Source organism: Dromaius novaehollandiae, chromosome 4 (assembly GCF_036370855.1).
Source record: "Dromaius novaehollandiae isolate bDroNov1 chromosome 4, bDroNov1.hap1, whole genome shotgun sequence".
NCBI lineage: Eukaryota > Metazoa > Chordata > Aves > Casuariiformes > Dromaiidae > Dromaius > Dromaius novaehollandiae.
Genome location: NC_088101.1, coordinates 71,864,059 through 71,884,124, shown reverse-complemented (window position 1 = coordinate 71,884,124; position 20,066 = coordinate 71,864,059). Strand labels below are relative to the sequence as shown.

At 35.6% G+C, this 20,066-nt stretch overlaps 1 protein-coding gene across 2 annotated transcripts in view; it reads left to right on the top strand.

Moving 5' to 3' along the window:
* CPEB2 (cytoplasmic polyadenylation element binding protein 2) overlaps positions 1–20,066 on the top strand; it is a 56,014-nt gene that overhangs the window by 32,473 nt on the left and 3,475 nt on the right. For both annotated transcript variants that reach the window (XM_026121929.2, XM_026121928.2), the window contains 6 exons: positions 2,755–2,925; positions 4,443–4,532; positions 10,121–10,239; positions 10,536–10,650; positions 12,512–12,693; positions 19,586–20,066. The exon at positions 19,586–20,066 is cut by the window's right edge and continues 3,475 nt beyond it. In XM_026121929.2, coding sequence (XP_025977714.2) covers positions 2,755–2,925; positions 4,443–4,532; positions 10,121–10,239; positions 10,536–10,650; positions 12,512–12,693; positions 19,586–19,813 — 905 coding nt within the window. In that variant the 3' untranslated portion in view covers positions 19,814–20,066. The remainder of the gene's footprint in view (positions 1–2,754; positions 2,926–4,442; positions 4,533–10,120; positions 10,240–10,535; positions 10,651–12,511; positions 12,694–19,585) is intronic.

The window sequence follows — 20,066 nt, the reverse complement described above, 5'->3', positions numbered from 1 at the left end:
AAAATGGTAGGATCTAAGACATGCTTCCAGAGAAATATAAAAATATAATTTTCATGGTGAGAAAACACACTTAAGTATAAATTGTGTGTTTTTTTTAAATATGCCAATTTTGACAAACTTGTTAGCATTATAATATTGTGACTAAAGCATTTATACATGTTTTTTTTAAGTCAATTAGCAGTTTGTTTCTCTTTTCCTGCAGTAGGGAGCCTTGTAGATGTAAAGAGCAAAACTATGTGGTTTTTTTTTTTAAGGTAGCAGAGCTAAATTGTAGCCATTTTAGATTTAAGACGTTAAGAATAACTCTCACATATTAGTGAAAAGTCTTCAGATTTCACTTTCGGAATTTTTTATGAATTCCCTCCAATTTGAGGCAATGTTGACCAGCTCTGAGAGTTTTGCTCTGCTGCTTCTTTCTTTTAGCTGTTTATTCCTTCCCCTGTATCACGATGGTAACACCTCAATCTTCTCCATCATTCATATCAGTAACATTATTTCATCCCTGTTTCTTGACTGCTTATCCAAGTCCTGCCACTTCTTTGTACGCAAACATAAGATCTGACTTTTCTTACTAGTCTTTGTAACTGAAACTAGCATCTACATTACTCAGCTGCTGCAGTCTTTTCTTGAGTCTTGACAGCATGATCCTGCTCCTGTTATATCTGAATAGATCATTTACAGAAACCATCTTCTCAGCTTCTTGTTTCAACTGTGTTAACTCTTTCTGTGTTCCTACATTGCTTCCTCACTTTTCTGCCCCATTGAGCATGAACTGCTTACTTACTCTACCCATTCTGTTATCTAGCTGTTGAACACATCTTTATGATGGCAGGCAAGGAGTCCATTACTTGCTACCTGTTAGCCACATTTTCAAACAAGCATGTCGTCATTTCTAGTGGAAAGAAGGAGGGTACTGTAATTCTCTACATCTTGTGTATTCCTCTCCATCATATCTCTACTTAAGTCATAAATGTGGAACACAAGCATAAAATCCTGTAGTTACTGTCCTTATAACTCTAGTACATTCCAGTGGTCTTGCTTTCATTTTGTGATCCTTATGACATTTTGTTATGTTTTGTTGATGTCTGTCATTTTATATTTTCATTCAGTATTTCTGATGGACTATATTAGGGATTCAGAACCCAAATCAGAGCCAGGAAGCATTGCCACAACATAGGTCAATATTAGTCATGATGTTTGCTACCTTTTCCCCACCCTTATCTTGAAGTACTTGATTCTCAGGTGGTTTTCTAGAAGTGTATGTCTTTCGTATTGCTCTCACCTGTGAGCAGCACTCTCTGATCAGCACAATTTCCGCGAGTGTTCCTAAGGGACATTCCTAAGGGGCTTTCCTGACAGCGTTCCCCTGGGAGGGGAGGAAAATCACAGGCTGCAGGGTGGATCACAGCTAAGATACTGCACAACCCTGCTGTTGGGGACCTACTGCTCCTGCCTATGGATTTGCAGTGGGAGAATCTAGAAGAAATTGGCTATTTGAGGTGGAAAATTAAATCACTTACCCAAACTGAACTTTTTTTTAAAGAAGTTGAATTAATAATGATTTAAAAATGAATGAGGGAGAGACAGGAGAAATTGCACTTCAGAATTAATGGTGATCTTGTGTTTTTATTTTGCTCCACAAAGTACATTCCTTTGGGTCTTTTTGAAGTTGAAGACCAACATCTGAATTTGAAACTGTCATTAATCTTCGTATTGCTAATCTAAAGCAGTAGAAGTTTGAATAATGCAAGACGCTTATCCTGGCCTTCAGAATCTGTTGTTTTGGAGTTTTCTAAAATTTGTAAAAGTGAAAGATTGGGTGGGGGAGGCGGCATGTGTGTGAGAGAGAAGGAAAGAATTACTGTGTTTTCACCCACCCCCACATCTTTACAAACGTTTCGATTACTTTGCAATTGCAAAGTCATCCTGTGGACAGTTGAGAGGTTTTATGATTACAGTAGCTTTTCTGTTGGAACATTTGTGCACGGGGCATGGAACAGCAATCCCTGAAATGCCTGCTTTACGCTGTCTTAAAAAAACAGTAACAGTGTTATCTCACTCCAGATTGCTATCTGTTAGGAACCACTGAAAGGCTTCTCTCCAAAACTCTGGCAAATTTGAGAGCAAGAAGGATAAATCAGTCTTGTAACCCATTTGAAGTGTTACATTATGCACATCTGTTGAAATTCTCTTTTGCTGTCTTAGAAATTAAATCTGTTCTTAGTTAATGAGCATCAAGTCCTTTAAAAGAGAGAAAACCTATTCATCTAAAACTTTTTATTGTATATATAGTTTTCATTTTCCCTCTGTTCGATTAAAGTGTAACACATTTAAACATGCAGTAGTCATTCATGTGATAGAAGTTACTATTTTAACTTGAAGCTAAACGAAGGGCAGACTAATGAAATTCATTTAAGCAGCTCTTAATATGATCTCTTTGTAAATAAGACCCGTTATTTAAAAACAGATTACTACTTTCCTAGTGGATGGAGCAGAGTAACTACAATATAATTTGAATGAAGGATTATGTTTATAGTGACATCAGCTTACAATCTTGAATTTCCTTTCTGAAGTTTAATGCTTTTTTGTGATTTTAATTTATTCTTTAAACTAATGTATACTTTCCTAATACTTTGATACTTTCATTTTTACTTTCCAGACCGCTATTCCCCTATTCACTAAAATTACACAACCGTGTACTGTCACAAAATTGTTCCAACATTTATTTTTCTTTTCTTTTCTTTTTACTTTAAGGACGTTCTTCCCTCTTCCCAATAGACGATGGTTTGCTGGACGATGGTCATAGTGATCAAGTTGGAGTCTTGAATTCACCTACCTGCTACTCAGCCCATCAGAATGGGGAACGAATTGAGCGCTTTTCTCGGAAAGTGTTTGTTGGAGGTCTTCCGCCAGATATTGATGAAGGTGAGCTTCCTGAAAACTAAGCAAACTAAGTTTGGAGGAAGGGAGGAAGAAAGAGTTTGAAAGAGGTAACTGAAGTAGTGGAAATAATCTACCCAATGAAATAATGTTGTGGTATAAAAGGCTACAACCACATTTTTGCTGGGTATGTTAAGCTTAATATAATTTGATGGCATCCTTTTCTTTAGTTATCTTTGCTTCTGCATCTGCAGATTGCAGAGCTCCGTAGGAAGCCTGGAATTTGGGTTCATGCTTAACCTGCAGTGCTGTGGGAGTGCATATTCCTTTCAAATACATCTTAGCCCTCCATGGTATCCACTCTGTGCTCACACCTCTGTTAATTACCAATAGTCATTTGGTATTGAACTTCAAATTCTATTTTACTATTACCTAAACATCTTAAAAGGGGTTTAGAAAGATTAATATTATTTCCATCATAAATAGAGAAACTAAGGCAGAGAAAGGTCAAGTGGCAGAGTACCATGTGGTGCAGAGTACAGAATGTACCACAGAAGCTCAGATTATTTTGTGATGCAGTTGGAATTGCTTTGTACTGTACTGCTGATCTGAAGTAATCATACTATTTAATATTAGGTTTCTCCTGTGCAGATAAGAGTAAATTACATGCTAGCTTTGTAATGTAGGCAGAAGTCCGTTTACAAGGTTCAGTGTAATCTTAGAGTAGCTCGTAAACCAAATAAGCTGACTGTGGTTAATTATCTCTCAGATGTGGGAAGACTATATTTTAGTTTCATCTTCATCAAAATACTCTCCCGCGATGTATTTAGGGTTTTTTGGGGTTTTTTTAAATATAATTCAGCTCTTTTATTCCTGTTTGCTGTAGCTTCTGTTTCAGATACGCTCATAGCTTCCAATTCAAACACTAAACAAAGATACATGGAAAAAAACTTATTTTCTCTATCTTGACTATTTATGTGCTGATGGTGGGATGCAATTGAAAGAAACAGAACATGTTTGTGTTTGAGGAGTATTGCTCTTGTAGGGTGTAGGGTTGTTTTATTTTTCTCCTGCCTGAGGATTTTAAAAGCAATGATAGGAAGGAGCAGCTGGGATAGAAAGACATCGCAAAGCTGTGCAGGGGATATGGTAGGTCCTGCAGCAGGCCTGTTCACGGTTATGGTAGAACCATCTCTAGCTAGGCAGTTTCAGTTTTCATGTTTGATCTGTACATGGTGTCCGCTGAAAAATGCAAGCATGCTAATTGTGAAGTAACATGTCAGTTTGACCCACTATCTTTAGTTGTCCATATACTTCTGAAATACTTCTTTACAATACAATAAAAGACAAAATTTGCTTAAGATCATGGGAGACATACTGCGTAAATAAGAAGCCTTGGAAAATTTATCTTTTTTTTAAGCTTTTGTTCATAAAAATTGGAAACCCTTTCTGGAAAGGGTGACATTTCATGGATAAAAGGAACAAAAGTCTTTGACAGTACTTTTTTTTATTAAGTTATAAATGTCATTTATTTTAATTGCAACTATTATACCTGCTTCTAGATGAAATTACTGCTAGCTTCAGACGATTTGGGCCATTGGTAGTTGACTGGCCTCACAAAGCAGAAAGCAAGTCCTACTTTCCACCTAAAGGTAAGAGCGTTTGAAGGTTTTGGCCTGTCACTAAATGCAGATCTTATTCTGGGAGACTCTCTCATCTTTTCCCAAAAGGTATAATTTATAATCCCTATGAACAGTTAATTCAACAATTTATGTGCAGGCTTAGGCAAGGCTCCTTTACATACCAAGTCTAACATCTGAGACAATTGTTTTAGTCTTGTGCCTGGTTCAGTGCTGGACTTCTGAAGAATCTTGTATATTCTGATTTCCCAAATACCCGATCAGTGGTGTATAGTGTGTGTATAGTGGTGTATATATGTGTCATTAATTTAAAGGTCTGTATTTCTGTTTGTGTCTAATTTGTAAAATTGAAATTTAGTCAATTTTTTAAGACTAAATCTTAGATACAAATTTTCATTGAAAGTTATAGTCAGGATTCTGAAATGTGGAATGAAATAGCATGTATGGCAAACTCATTAGTTAACCTTGATGTGTTTCCACAGATTTAGATATAAATTGTGCAAGGAATAGAAAAATGCAAGTCTCTTTTGAAATTCAAAGTTTTAGTACACCTTAATAGATTTGGAACATATAAATATGCATTTATTTGGATACTCAATCGCTTGAAATACTCATACCAGATTTTTCAAAACATTTTCTTTTACCAAAAGCAAAATAATAAAAGATATACCAAAATACCAAAAGATATATTTGGATATTTGATCAAAATATCAATTTTATATTTATTTCAGTTTTATGCTGTGAACTTGAAGCACTAATTCTTGTTTTTGAGAACTGGTTGAATATAGATTTTAATTATTTCTCTCATTGCAATTTGAGTGATATTCAAAATCTAGTTTAAGTATTAGGCGAACCATATTATACAGTTAGATAATCTAAATAATTCAGCAGATCTCTGTACATGTACACTCATGTATTGGAATGCGTGAAGTAAATGCAAAAATCTGTTCCAAATATGAAGACAATGTGGAGATTATTCAGTTTGTAGAGAATACAGCAATTCGTCCCTTTCCTGAAGTGGCAAAAGTAATGGCTTTAAGAACTGGTGGTTCAGTTGGTTATCTGACTAGCTATGCTGGGGAAAAGACAGAAATATTATCACAGATGACCCTCCAAAGAGTGAGAAAAGGAGTTTTAAGTCTGAATATTATTGATGGATACTATATGAAAATTCTAAGATAAATGAAGAGACTTGGGCTTTTTTAATTGGTTAGGCTGATCCACAAAGCTATGATTAAATTACCTTCAGTTACCTTAAAGAGTGTATCTATGTTCACAAATTACCAAGAGAAATTCTTTGAGGAACTCTTTGAGGAAGATGCAACTCGCAAAGTCTGATGAATATAAAAAAGCAGGAAGATCCAGAGGGAATCAATTCTGGCATTAAGTTCCAAGGAGCTCCATTAAGTCCTGTCTTAGATTCTGCACATCTTAAGGATATGTTTCCAGACTTTTTTTTTAATTAAATAAAGCTTTTTCTTGCAGTTGGAATACTGGTAATTACCACAGTAAAATATTCTGTATTGTAAACAGGGTTTCTTAAAAGCAGAGAATATAGACAGAACTTCACTCTATTGATCTAATTAACTCAGGAAACACTTAGATGCTAAGCATTAATTTGATACATGTGACTGACTGATCCATATTTGATATTTAATAACTCTTACTGTTTTCTACCCTTTTAAAACTTCTCATTTTTTACAATATTGTTTTGTTTGTATCCTAATATTTAAAATATAGTGTAGATTTATCTGTGTAGATACTTTGCAAACATAGCTTACTATTAATTGTTGAATATCTGTGTTTATATCTGCTTCTTTCAGTGCAACAGATATGGCGTGTGATTATTTTGTAGTAGAATTTCATAGAGATCTGTCTCTTACATGTTCAAGTAGTATTCACTTGTGCAGACAAGAAACCATATATATATTTACTAAGATAACTAAAGCTGCTCAAGTTAGGTTAAATACTAAGAAAGCTTTGAGACTGATCAATAGTTAGCAATATTAGTGATATATCCTATATTAGCACAAGGAGTTCATTTTTTACCTATAATCTGAAGTGTCTAATTTATTAATCTGCATGAAGTTTGTTCAATATGTATATTTTTGTTTGTTCAGTCTTACTAGGGATTTGGCACAGTATTACTTTCTAAAGATGTCTCAGAGTTACTCGGTTCTGGACTGATTTATGTAATAGTCTTCTCCGTGATGAAGAGGTACAGCCTGTCTTTTTGTTAGCCTCTTGTTCAGTTTTCCAGGCTGTGCTTCCTTCCAGGCTCTCTGCTTACAGAAAGTCCTGAGGGAAGGCCAAGTTCATCAGAAGTATTTCCTTGCTTGAAGAAATACAAAAAGTGTCCTGATCTTTCAAGGCTGCTCCCTCCTGAGAAACACCAACTGTTCTTTCTTAACCAATTACATTTTGCATAAGTTCACCACAAAATTAGGCCCAAAGAAAAAGGAAGTTTTAAAACTTCTAGCTAGTCTTACAATGAAACTCTACTTTGAAGCAGAAAAAAAAAAAACTATTCTGTTAAAGTTGAAGTACAAAGTCCCTAAGTGATCTGCTAACTGTAGTGGAGAATTCCTTCTTTTTTATCTTGTCACTATTCACCATAACTCCTGTTATGACTTATTTGGCAAATATATTTATTTATGAAACAACACACATGTTCAGAGCAACTTGCTGAAGTGAGGACTCCACTCTCATAAATAAGTCGAACTCTGAAAGAAATCTCGCAGTGAGGATACGCCAATCCAAACGAGGCCTTTCTAAATCTGACCGGTTGTTTGTGTGTTCTGTCTATTTATAGTCAGTGTCAAACAGAAGATAATCTGTTTTGAACAAGACAGTATCTCCAGCTTTTTCTAATTATCTAACTGTTTGTGTTGCGTTCTATCCCAGTAGTTACACAGGGGCTTGATTTATTGAAGATTCCTAACTGCTGATTTAGAATTGACTGAAAAATTAGGTTGAAAAAGTTCTGTTTCTACTTGAAGTAGCAAAGTCCTAGGTCCATCCAACTTCTGTTTAACTTGTTACCAGCTTACTTGATTGCCCTGGGTAGGACTGAGCTCTGGATTCAGGCAAGTAACTGTAGGTGTCTTCATGTGTGATTAGTGTCTAAGCTTCCTTTAATCAGTGGGAATCCAGCCAGTACGGTTAGTGGAGTGTAGAGGGCTGGTTCCAGTCACTGTAACGTAAAGCATGTTGCGTTTGATTTATTTACCCGGACCTAGGGTAGCTAAAAGATTTGCACAGGGCTGGCTAATGTGACACGGTATGTATTGAAGCCCCACACCATTCTGGAGCAGCAGCTGAAGGTTAGGCAAAGTACTATAGAGGTTAAATCATGCTAAATGTCACTGTGTCCCATTTGATCAGCAGAGTAGTAGTCCAGCTGCCACTGAAGGTGTTAACTGTGTCTCTGTTGACTATGGTAGGAGTTTGAACACCGTTACTGTAGGAATATAGAAATAGGTGTTTGGATCTTGAAGTAAATCCTACTCCCTTTATTCAAAAGTACCTTAGCTAATAGCTAGATAACAATTGTATCAGTGTGCACTTTTTCACTTCAGCTATGATTTGGAGTTAATTCCCAATAAAAGATGACTAAACTGAATGAGTAAAAGATTTATGTTTTAAAGATTAAATTTAATTAAAGTACTGTTGGGTCTCTTTAAACATTGCACGTCTTTCCCAAATGTTAATTATTTCCAACATCAAATATAAATCCATTGTCTATGTTAACCTGTAGTTAACACTATTTTCTTCTGATTTAAGCTAGGGCATGGCATTCTGGGGGCAGGAATTGCACTGCACTGTGAGGCTGTTAACTCTCCTCTGGGGGGAGTGTGTTGGAAAGAGGCACCAATGACAAAACAAAATATGGCTATTTTGGCTGGTATGGACAGTGTCATGTTGGTTGGCAAATGCATTGATTTTCCTCACCCCTTCTCTAAGCCTCTAGGGATAGGAATTAATTGGAGTTTGATAGAACAGCTCTTTCTGATTTCTGCATTGAAATATGTGGAACAAGACGAATCCTTTGTCCTTTCAATAAACTTCCATTTTGCTGTAAAATAAAGCGTACCTGCCTCAGAAAATGATGTTAGCCACCAGTGAATCTCATCTAGAATTTTTTGCTGCTGCTTTGTTCTGTATGTAATATATACAGAAAAATGAAAATGAATGTGTGTGCCTGGCTTCAGTGCTAGTAGGGAAAATTATGTGGGTCTCACTTATCTGTCCCAATCTATACATGCTCAGATCCAGTCAGTCAGTTTTGCATGGGTAATATGTTAATTATAATTTGCAAAATGAATAAATACAGAAAGATATCCCTGTTAAAACAGATTTTGAATCTAAACAATGACTAAGTTTAGGGTAAATAGATTGTCATTAAAAAACATTGTTCAGCAATAAAAATGGACTTCACAAGGAAATGCTTCTGCCAGAGCTCAGTTTGAAAGATTCCCTACAGAAATATCTGTTAGGCAAGTAAATAAAATTTACATTAAAAATACAGAATACATGAAGTTTTGTCACATGTCCCTTGTAATTAACAGGGAAAGGACTCTGGTATCAGGGATAAGAGATAAAGTAAGGTGACTAAAAGGACTGGTATAGACCATATATCTTTTTCTTTAAAGCTTACATTCTCATAAATCTAAAATCAGTCATGCTGTTGTTTCTCTAGCTTTTGTTCTTAACACATTGATTCTTCAGTGCTCTTCACGATGTGCAGTGCTGCCTTTACCTTGATGACTTAAGCTGTTTGCAATCAGATTGCCAGTAGTTAAGTACTACCTCTCAGAAGGGTATCATTTCCAAAGGCTTTGTAAAGCAGCCACACTTCCTCTTGCAAGCTCACTGCAGAGCAGCTGCTTCAGCATTTACTTTTTGTTCCAAACAACAAAATCTAACTTAGTGTGAAAATTTCGTGTTCATTATTAATCCCAGAAAGAAACGTGGGTTTCTGGTTCTTTTAAAATCCATTTTAGAATGCAACCTTAATTGCACTATCAGGCACCTGTAAAGTAAAAAGCTTTATATGTATTATAAAACTGTAACCATCAAAATATTCTGAAATGTAAGGTTCTTCGTTTGTCTGACTGTTTGTTTCTACTGTAGAATTAAATAAGCATTTTAATTCCTATTTTTGTAGTGTTTGAGAGGCTTGCTGGATCACTTATGTAACAAAGTGCTTTGATCTAATCTTTAGAATTGAGATTAGTCCTTTGTGCCAAGTCGGATTTTCATTGTATAATGTCCTTTGCTGGCAATGAATTGTGCTTCCTAGATTTCCAGTATATGATAGAGCAGCCAGGTTTGCTTTTATTTGATTATTAGTCTCTCATAGCATTGTTTTTAAGAAAAGAAGTACTTGCTTGGAGTGCTGTTGAAATTAATTGACCATGGCAAAATAGTACATAGGTGAAAAAGATGGCTGATCGACAAACAAATAACTGGTTTGACTTTGTCACTTATATTTGTAATAAACATTTTCTTACAGAGAAGTCACTGGCAAAGAAAATTAAGGAAAGGTAAGAGAAAAATAAAAACTCAGTCTTTTTTTTTCTTCTTCCATTTTTCCCCAGGTTATGCATTCCTCCTTTTCCAAGAAGAGAGTTCTGTTCAGGCACTGATTGATGCCTGCATTGAAGAAGATGGAAAGCTCTATCTATGTGTTTCCAGTCCTACGATCAAGGACAAGCCAGTAAGTAAACAATAGATGGCCTGCAGGCTATAGCTGCCATCTGTCTAAAGCTGCATTTGAAATGATGATGACGAAAATAATCAAAAGCAAACTACCATTGGCAGAGCTCAACATCTGGAAAAATTGGATGATTTTAAAATTGTAGTGTTTTGAATTGATAGGATTTAAATAGAGCAGCTAGACATTTTAAGCTAATGGGGTTGTGACTGTTTGACAGTTTAGATAGGCTGATGAACATATGTCTATAACATGGTGAAACTTAAAGTAGCATACCATTTTCTTCTCCTATTTAATAGGTTCAGATCCGTCCCTGGAATCTAAGTGATAGTGACTTTGTGATGGATGGTTCCCAGCCTCTTGATCCTCGAAAAACGATTTTTGTTGGAGGAGTCCCCAGACCCTTAAGGGCTGGTGAGTATAAACTGTGGCTATATGTAAAAGTAGGAGATTATAGGAAATAGGACTATGCATACTGTGTGTGTATATATATACATACCTACCCGTATATGAAAATAGAAGACTGTCTTGATAGCAGACTATCCACAGTACTATGAAATATTTTTCTGATGTTTCTCTAATAATTTTTACATGCTGACTTTGACCACAGATCTCTGTTCATCTTTTAGACTTGCTGAAAAATGTTACATTTCTAAAGCCGTAGAAAATACTTTCATCTTATTAGCAAAACCATAATGTAAATAACATCACAAGAGTTAGATTTTTAAAATAGTGCTATAAAAAAACCTTTCTGTCATGCTGCATTAGTGTGTGGAGCTCTAATTTGTACTTGCTTGTAATTGTGCATTTGCCACTCTTTTGCTACTACCACCAACTTGCAGTTAGTCAGGGTAACATGGATAACAAAAATATAGATCATGAAAACTTGAAAGAGAAAGAATAGAGAAAAGAAATCTGAGAGCTAGCACTTAGCTGGTATGGCGCAACACTATATGAGATTGCAATACTCTTTCAAGGCCCTCGTTGGAATGCATGGAGGAAAGCTCCGGTGTTTCTGTAGCTGTCAAATAGTTAACCCACAGCCTGGACAATCTACCTTGTAAGATTGTCTGCAGTAGCTTTGTAGAATGTCTTGCGGTGGCCTTTTAGTAAATAGGTTGAAGTGAGTGTTGGAAGTAAAAGCATAATATGCAGTATTTCAGATCCCAGTTTCTATTAGAATGATTCCAGGAACTTATTAGTCTTCCGTAGCTTGTACTGAATTTTATTCTTTCAGAAAGATGAGTTTTCAGATGGAAGATGTAGGAGAGCCAAAAATTGATAGTGCTGATTTAGGGTATAAAGAATCCTATTTTTTTACATCTTGGACCTACAGTGCTCTAGCTTTTTTGTCATTTTACTTTTAAGACTGTACCTTTGACCATAATATTAGCTCTGTAATGTAGCATAACCATAGCATGTTCCAACTGGGGATTAATTTTCCGTAAATTCAGTCCAAATACATGATACTACTGTGCTAAATGTCTCTGATTAAATTTAATGGACACATTCTGATGCTTGTAACTTCAAAATCTCCTGTATATGTGAAACTGAAACTTCTATGGCATTATGAAAAAAGAGTCACGCCTTCACAAAAGCAGTAAAGCTTTAGCTGACTTGTCACACAGCTATTGAACTTCGGTGTCAGCTGACACCTTTGTACCCCAGTACAAAGGATACCATTCTGAAAGATTTAAATATTCCACCTAAATGAATTGCAACACTGAATTGGCTAAAAAATGTTATTAGAGGTTTGCTAGAATACTCGGTTTATAAATTTGAGATTTTTGCTTCTGTGTAATTAAGTTTCTATGGTAAGTGTAGCACTATAGTACAGTACTTTAGATAATCAAGCTTTGTGTGGCAGATGGAAGACGCTAACTACATCTTTAAATTCAAGTAGAACGTAGAGCATTTGGACAGCCAGACAACATGCACAGGGGAATTTGTGGCATGTGGGTCTATTTTACACAGCTTACATTCCATGCCTGCCCCAAAAAGTCTTCTGCTGTAATACCCTGAAGAAAACTGCCCTGGAAGTTCAGTTTCAGATTATCAAGGACTGCAAGGGCTTAGAACTCTGTCCTTCCTTGGGAGGATGTCACCACCAACATGAAAGATCTGTCTGCCTGAGTATTATTTCATGCTTTTATATATATATCTTGTTACATCAGTTGTTACATAATTATTAAAAATTACTTTTCTAATATTTTAAATAAAAACATATAAAGTTTGTAAAAGAACACTTAAAATGGAATTTTTTTTTTCCTTTTAGTGGAATTGGCTATGATCATGGACCGTCTCTATGGTGGAGTTTGTTATGCAGGAATCGATACCGACCCTGAGCTAAAATACCCAAAGGGTGCTGGACGTGTTGCTTTTTCCAATCAGCAGAGTTATATTGCTGCCATTAGCGCTCGGTTTGTTCAACTTCAGCATGGCGATATTGATAAACGAGTAAGTTGTACATAATTGTTAGTTTTTTTAATATTTTTTATATGCCTCCTCAAATGAGTGTCCATCTATAAAGCAACTTCTCAGGATGCAGTAACATTACATTTTGATTGGCTTTTGTGACAGTTCCTTGATGACATTTCTTTTAATAGTCCTGTAACATCCACAGTTTCAAGAGTTAAACCATGAATGCCCCTGAACGAAGAACATACATTCCACAAAGCAGCAGTTTGGTCCTTGGACGTATGTTATACCATATGTTCTTTATGTTCTAGAGAGTATGCTCATGCTTTTGTTGTGTATGGGCAAAGGGCTTGAAAATCTTTTTTCTCCTCTATTCTAAGGAAACCAAACTCTGTGATGAATTCCTCTGTGATTTGTAGGAAACTGTAGTATTTGTTAGTTTCAGAGTTTTTCCAATATTTTCAGCTCCCATGAATTTCAGCCATAATTGTCAGGGCTCAGCATTTTGGGAAATCAATCAAGCTGGACACCTAAAATACGAAATGTCATATCCTTTCCATTAGAGAGAGTCTTCTGAGTATTTACCAATGTACGTTTCTGGTTAATAGATGCTTACTGTTTGCAAAAACAAAGCTAGCTTGATATTAAGAAGACTAGTTCAATTCATTACTCATTATTACAAGTATGAGAGTAGCAAAGAAAACTGACATCCACATTATCGCAGTTTGAAGTGTCACTATTTTTGATGTCAAGAGCTGCACAGGTAGTCACTGGTATTAATAGGTGTTCCATTAAAAAAAAGAGTCGTAGAGGAAGAAGTGTTGAGTAAGTAGTTCAAGGTCCAGTCTCCTTTACAGATCAAAGACATGGGAAGAAGAAAGTAGTGCAGTTACACAAGTCTTCTGTAGGTAGGTAGCATGCACTTCCACCTTCAAACAGGCAGAGGAATATATCTCCCTCCGAGGTACCAGTTGCCTAGTGAGCTGAAATCTCCAAACACAGTCCTTTCCAGAAGCTGAGTGGGCCCAAATGTGGGTAGTGAACCTGGCATGTTCCAATGTAGCAACTATATTTTGCTGATGCATTTCCTTTTCTTGTATTTTGCATCAGACTTTGGCTAATGGTGCTACTTTGGGGCTTGTTATATAATAGGGAAAATGGCTTTGGTGGTGTGATTGTATGTGGGGAAGTCAGACTCTTCATAATCTTGTGTTTGAGTATTTGGACAAAATGGGAGTCAGGACCAGAATCCAGAACTTGTACTCCTAAAGAAATGCTCAGGTCAATGAGCTTCAGAATCAGGTATAGCTTAGTCTGTTTCAGGTACCATCTGTAGTGCATTTTGGCTGTGAAGCGACCTAACTTTAATAGAAGCAGTGGATAATGGATCCCATCCCAGCTAGTTCACCCTAAAAGGTGGGAGACATGGACTTAAGCCCTGTAAACTAAAGGACACTTTTGTCTTGGTCTTCCTCTTCCCGTGGAAGTGTTTTATGCAGTGGACTTATATGATAGATTGGCAATTTCAGTCTTTTAAATGCCTGATTCCAGAGAGAAACCATCAGTTGTGAACCTTTATTTTATGTAAATACCTAACTTCTGCCAGGAGTGAAGGGCAGAAGGGAGGCAGGATTTTACACGTGATTTGTTCTCTGGCCATTCTTACTGTCTGTCTGCAGCTCAACATATTTTCTCTTGTGAATCATATTCAGGCCCTCTAATTCTCCCCAGTCACTATCTACTTTACTTCTGGTTATAAATTCCCTTCTCTGAGCTTGGCTCTTAAAAATACAGTGTTTTGAGGCAGCTCGCGTTCTGCGTGGATACGAGCTTTGTCTTTGTGTTCAGCTGCCACCCACATAATTAGGTTAATATAATTTTCCTGCCTTTCATTAGTGTTTTAAGGATAAAATACACTAGAAACTTGAATAGTATAGTGAGATGGATCATAGGTGAGCAGTATGATTGGTGGTCCAGTTAGTATCTAGTTGATAATAGTAGCCTCAAATAAGGTACAAAAATGCCACATGACTCAGATACAGTGTAAAATTTACCTTATAAGATATTTCTTAAGCCAGTAGAAATTGTCTTAAAACCTAGGGCTTTTTCCTCTACCAAAGTGTGTTGCTAACAACGGTTAAATCTTTGAATATCGTTGTTACGCATGTAAATGTGAAGTCATTTAAGCTCTATGCCCAAGCCTTGAGGTCTACAGTCTCATTATGTTCTTATTTTGAGATATTGGAAGACTTCTTCCAATTTTTCCTTTTCACCTATTTATATTTTATATCTTACATTTATATTTTATATATTTGTGTCTTATTTCTGTTCTTTTTAAGATAAGTAGTACCATACTTTTTACTATTTCATTTAGTAAGGGGAGGGGTTTATGTGCCTAATAATTTTCACTTCCCTTCTCTGAATCTCCTGTAATTCTGCCACAGGATGATTGTATTGCACAGCATTCACAATGAAGAACCTAGCAAAAAAACCCCTGCATGTATATTTTTGTGTAAATTGCTATCTTTCTAAACCTGTCTTTACATCATCCTTTTTTGGACTGCACTTATCTTTAAATTTTTATTGAGTTGTTATAATGAAGTCCATACATTTTTCTTGACCTGATTTAGAACCATGAATGATTAAATCAGATTTTATGTCTACTTTATCTGGTATTTTGTGAACCATTCACTAGATTATGTAGGGGTTCTGAATTCACACAGGCTGCTGTGGATTTGAGCAACCTAAATCATCACCTTTATCAGCTGAAAACTTTGCCAGCTTGTTTTTTCCTTTTTCTTTCTCGATCAATAAATAATACTAGAACAGATTATTCCTTTGGAAGCTAGATGCAACCTGTTGTTTATCTTTTGTGTGATAATTTTGACATTGAATTTAATGCAAGAAGTTCTTACTCCTACAGTGGAGTTCAGCTGGCAATAAAATGATCAAAGAGGTTAAATTTAATTATGTCCCCAGAAATTAAATTTTCACATGTCTACACTATCTTCTGTTATTCATTGGTTGATACTGGAAAGCAACTTCATTGCTTTTTTTTTTTTTTTTAATTAAAAGGAGATGCTTCCTTTTTCTTTATATTTTCTTGGAATTAGTGTTTTTGGATGCTTCAGCTTAGAAAATTCAACAGCAAGTTGGTATAGGGACAGTCATGAAAATTGGTGTTTGACCACCTATTTCTGTTTTTTGCGTAAAGCCAGTTAGCAAATTTAATTCATTCTTAATACACCAACTATGACAGCTAATAAAGTTGGATGTGAAGGCTGATTCTTATATTTCTGAGGAGAATTGGGAACCACTGGGAAAAGTTCTGAAAACCAGTGAAAATCTTTCCCAAAACAAAGCTCTGCTTACAGGTCTTTCTACCCTTTCTTTCCCCCACCCATATAATAAAAACCATTTTGTAAGCAATTCCCCAACACTAACTTTTGCCTGTGCGTGCAACAAAGTTTCTTAGCAAAACTGGATGTTTGCTATGGGGGGCCTAAGATCCAAGTAGGTTCTTTTTACTGATAGTTCAGCAGAAATTTTGAGGGCTTTCTGGATGCTGAGCCAATCTCTGAAATGGCAGTGCTTCCTCTATGCAGAGAAAGTTATATAATTGTTTAATATATGATACAACACTGAAATACTTAAAGAGAAAAACAAAAGGAAGTCTACAGTAGAAATAGTGAGCATGTGCTGCAGGTCTCTTGGTGCATGAACAGAAAAAAAAGCAAAGGTAGTAGAGTTCAGAAGTAGAGTTCAAAAGGACAGGTTTGGGTTATATCCATGAGACTTCATCTCTTCAACAGCAGTCAGGTATTTCTTCAATTACTGTTAAGCCAAAAAAGATATTAAGGTATTAAAAGATGCTTTAATGGAGAATCTGTGATAGACTCAGTAGACTTGCCATTCCTGAGTTGGAGGGGTTCTGGGGGGAAAAGAGGGAAGGAGGTTCTAGGTTTTCTCTTCAAATATTCTCACTGTTTCCTTTTTATTTATTTTAAATCTTGGTCTCTCTTTAGTGTTACTTTTCTAATTCTTGAAAATTAATTTTTGACTCAAGTATTGACTCTTAAACCTTGTCATTTTGGCATTTTTATTAGCTTCCGTGTTTCTTCTTATTTTAAAAATGTGTATGACTCCTGAGACGCTTCATCTGCAAAATGCAGAGATGCCCTCTCTTGATGGTGGAGGATTTACTAACTTCTTTGTTTTTTTGCCAGAGGGTTTTTGAAATCTTTTTATTTTTTTAAATTGTCTTCTCTATAATTATGTTTATGTAAATCATATGTTCAGTCCTAACTTTTATGTACTTATTATATATATTTATACGACTCAGTTCCTTGCATTACTGAAGAGTAATAGTGGAAAAAGCTCTTTTTAGTGAGCACCTAAACTCTTAGCTGTTTCTGAAAGTATAGAAAAGCTATTTCCAGAAACAGATTTTTGTTCCAAAGAGTTATTAGATTATGAGCTCTGAGCATATTCTTAAATCAGTATTACTGCTGATTTATAGATGAGAAAGCAAGCAGTTTATCTAAATCTATGAGCCACTGATTTATAAATGAGGAAGATAACTCTACTTTAGGTGTTGCTGTCATTTGAGATGTGTCTACATGCTGGTCATTTTTAGCAATATATTACCTATTTCTGTGAAGTCTAACAGAGGCAGACTGTTCTCCTGCACTTCTCCTTAGTATAGCCTTTCTATATCAGTTATATCCTGATTCTATAGAGTTGTTGTCTTTTCACATTTTTTCCGTAACCAGTTTTGTCTATGTAAAAGCCTTTTTTTATTGTTAAATTTTGCAGTGCACCTGTTTATTCTTCTGAACTTTATTTCAAAGTATTTATAGGTTTTTTTTAAATCACATACCTGTTGCTATTAATTGTAAATCTTAGTATCACAATGACTTAACAGATGTTATATCTGCGATCTTTATTTTTTCCTTACCTATATGTTCTGTAGCTTCTTTCCTGTCCTTTTGATGCAGGTGCATTTATTTGCTCCAATAGATGTTTTTTCAGTAATGTGCTCCTCATCCTGTTTTATCATATATGAAAGCTCTGGTCTAAACAATTCATTAAAATGTTGTTAACTTTCACGTGCCAGCAGTCTGGGTCCAATTCATGTAAAACTTCCATTCCTCAAAGTGTCTGTGTAATAAATTTGAAATCATCTTGGTGCATCAATGTACCAAGGCTGACATTCATTCTGCTTCATGCTTTCAGTAATTTTGAATTACAAAGATAGTTACTGCATGAGGTAGCTGTTTATTGGAAAGTTTTAAGTGTAACTTGTGACAGGGCAGGTCATGGTAGTAAAATGATAAGTAGAGCTTGTACTATGTATACACTACTGGAAGAAGTGTACTTGATTTCAAACGTACATGCTGTTGATCTGTCAAGTATGACATCTACTTCTGAAGCTGAGAGCATGAAGACTTTTCTGTTGTAAGACATTTGGGCAGTTGGGGTATCTTTTTGTTGCTCTGCAAAAAAAATGGAGAAACAAATTTCTTTTTTTTAAGTTCTTGCTATTTCAAGCATATTGTATATGAGTATTGTACTTAAAGTCGATGTTTATACGTAGGATTCTTCTCAAGTAATGATATATCAAAATTTTATAGAAATGAGTTTTTAGTGTAAACTGCAGTAGCACTTTTTGCCAACAGAAGTCAGAAAATACTGTCATTAAAGGTGAGGAAAATGTGGAAGGCAACGATACATTCTTTAATGATGCAGTCAACTTATTTTGTATTTTATTATGAAGTTCTTCCTGTTTGAACGCAGTCTGTTACAGTTCAGTTACAAAAAGCCATAATGCAAATTAACCACTGGATTCCTGCCACTTTTCCACTCTGGCAGTTGGATGAGTTTGGGAGAAAGAAGCTACCTATGTGAGACAGTTGTTTCTAGCAGTCTGTAGATTTGCAAAATGGTCTTTTAAAAATTTTTTCAGAAGTAGTACATTGTGTACACATATACAGCTCAAAGACACAAAAAAGGAAAAGTAATAGATTACCAAGGTTTATGGCCCAAAATTTAATTTACTTTATTTTAGAAATTGGTGTGAATTTACAGAGGAGTGGAGTGTTTAAAAGGTCTATACTCCAGCCTGCAGAAAATACTTTTAATTTGCACATGTGAGTAGTACATGCAGAGACTTACCCTTACTTAAATTAAAAAAAAAGGGGGGGGGGGTTTTAATGTCTAACTGATTACATTCTTGCATATTTAATTATTTTGCTAAATTTTGTAAGATCAGATATCATGTTCAGGTACATTTGGGAACTGATGAGATTAGTTCTGGGGAGCTTTGGGTTTGGGGTTGGTTTGTTTTCTACAGATACTTCAATACTAACATTGTCCAAGAGCGTCCTTCCAGAATAAATTAAGTGGAGGTTTTAATGTAGCCATTTATTACATATTTAGTATACATTGGAAAATCTGTACCTTCAAGTGTTTAGCTTTCTGTGTGGATAAATTAGCAGCTGATAAATGATAAAAGATAATAAAAACTGATGCATTAGATTAAAGCAGTTTGAAGTAACTTTGTTTATGAGGTACTGGAAATGTAAGTGTGTACATATTTATGTTTTAAAGCAGTTTGAAAGTGTAATTCATAAATGTTTTTGTCATTGAAAGCTAATGGACAGTTTAAGAGTCTCACTTTCTCCTTCCTGATTAGTTTGTTCTTGTTTGGTCAAGAGCATGGCTGCTAACTCCACCAGTGGATATAAAGTTTCATATACATTTCATTAAAAAAACTTTTTTGAAAATGTATTCTATTATTGCCTCCACATAAATATACTTGATTTCACACTTTTTTTTTTTTTTGAAAAGGAGAAAAACCTGAACACAGTGAAGTATCTTTAAGTAGAAATAATAGGTATTAACTAGAATCGTTTCTGTTTTACTCCAACAGGTGGAGGTAAAGCCATATGTGTTGGATGACCAGATGTGTGACGAATGCCAGGGTGCACGATGTGGTGGAAAGTTTGCTCCGTTCTTTTGTGCCAATGTCACTTGCCTGCAGTATTACTGTGAGTTTTGTTGGGCAAATATCCACTCTCGTGCAGGACGTGAATTCCATAAGCCATTGGTAAAGGAGGGGGCTGACCGCCCACGTCAGATCCACTTCCGCTGGAACTAAACATGGTGAACCAGCATCTACATAAGGAAAGAAGGGTGCATGTGGCTTACTGTGTTTGAAGATACTGACATGCAGAAGAAATAAGTGCATTCTTCTGCTTCTCACCCCAGCTATCAATACATGCATCTTTATCAGCAGCCAAAACACTATAAGCCTCTTGTTTTTCACCAAAACCCTACATCTCAGGCTTACTAATTTTTGTGATATTTTCATGTTAAAATAAAATGTTTTTTTGTATTTTCTCCAAGTTATT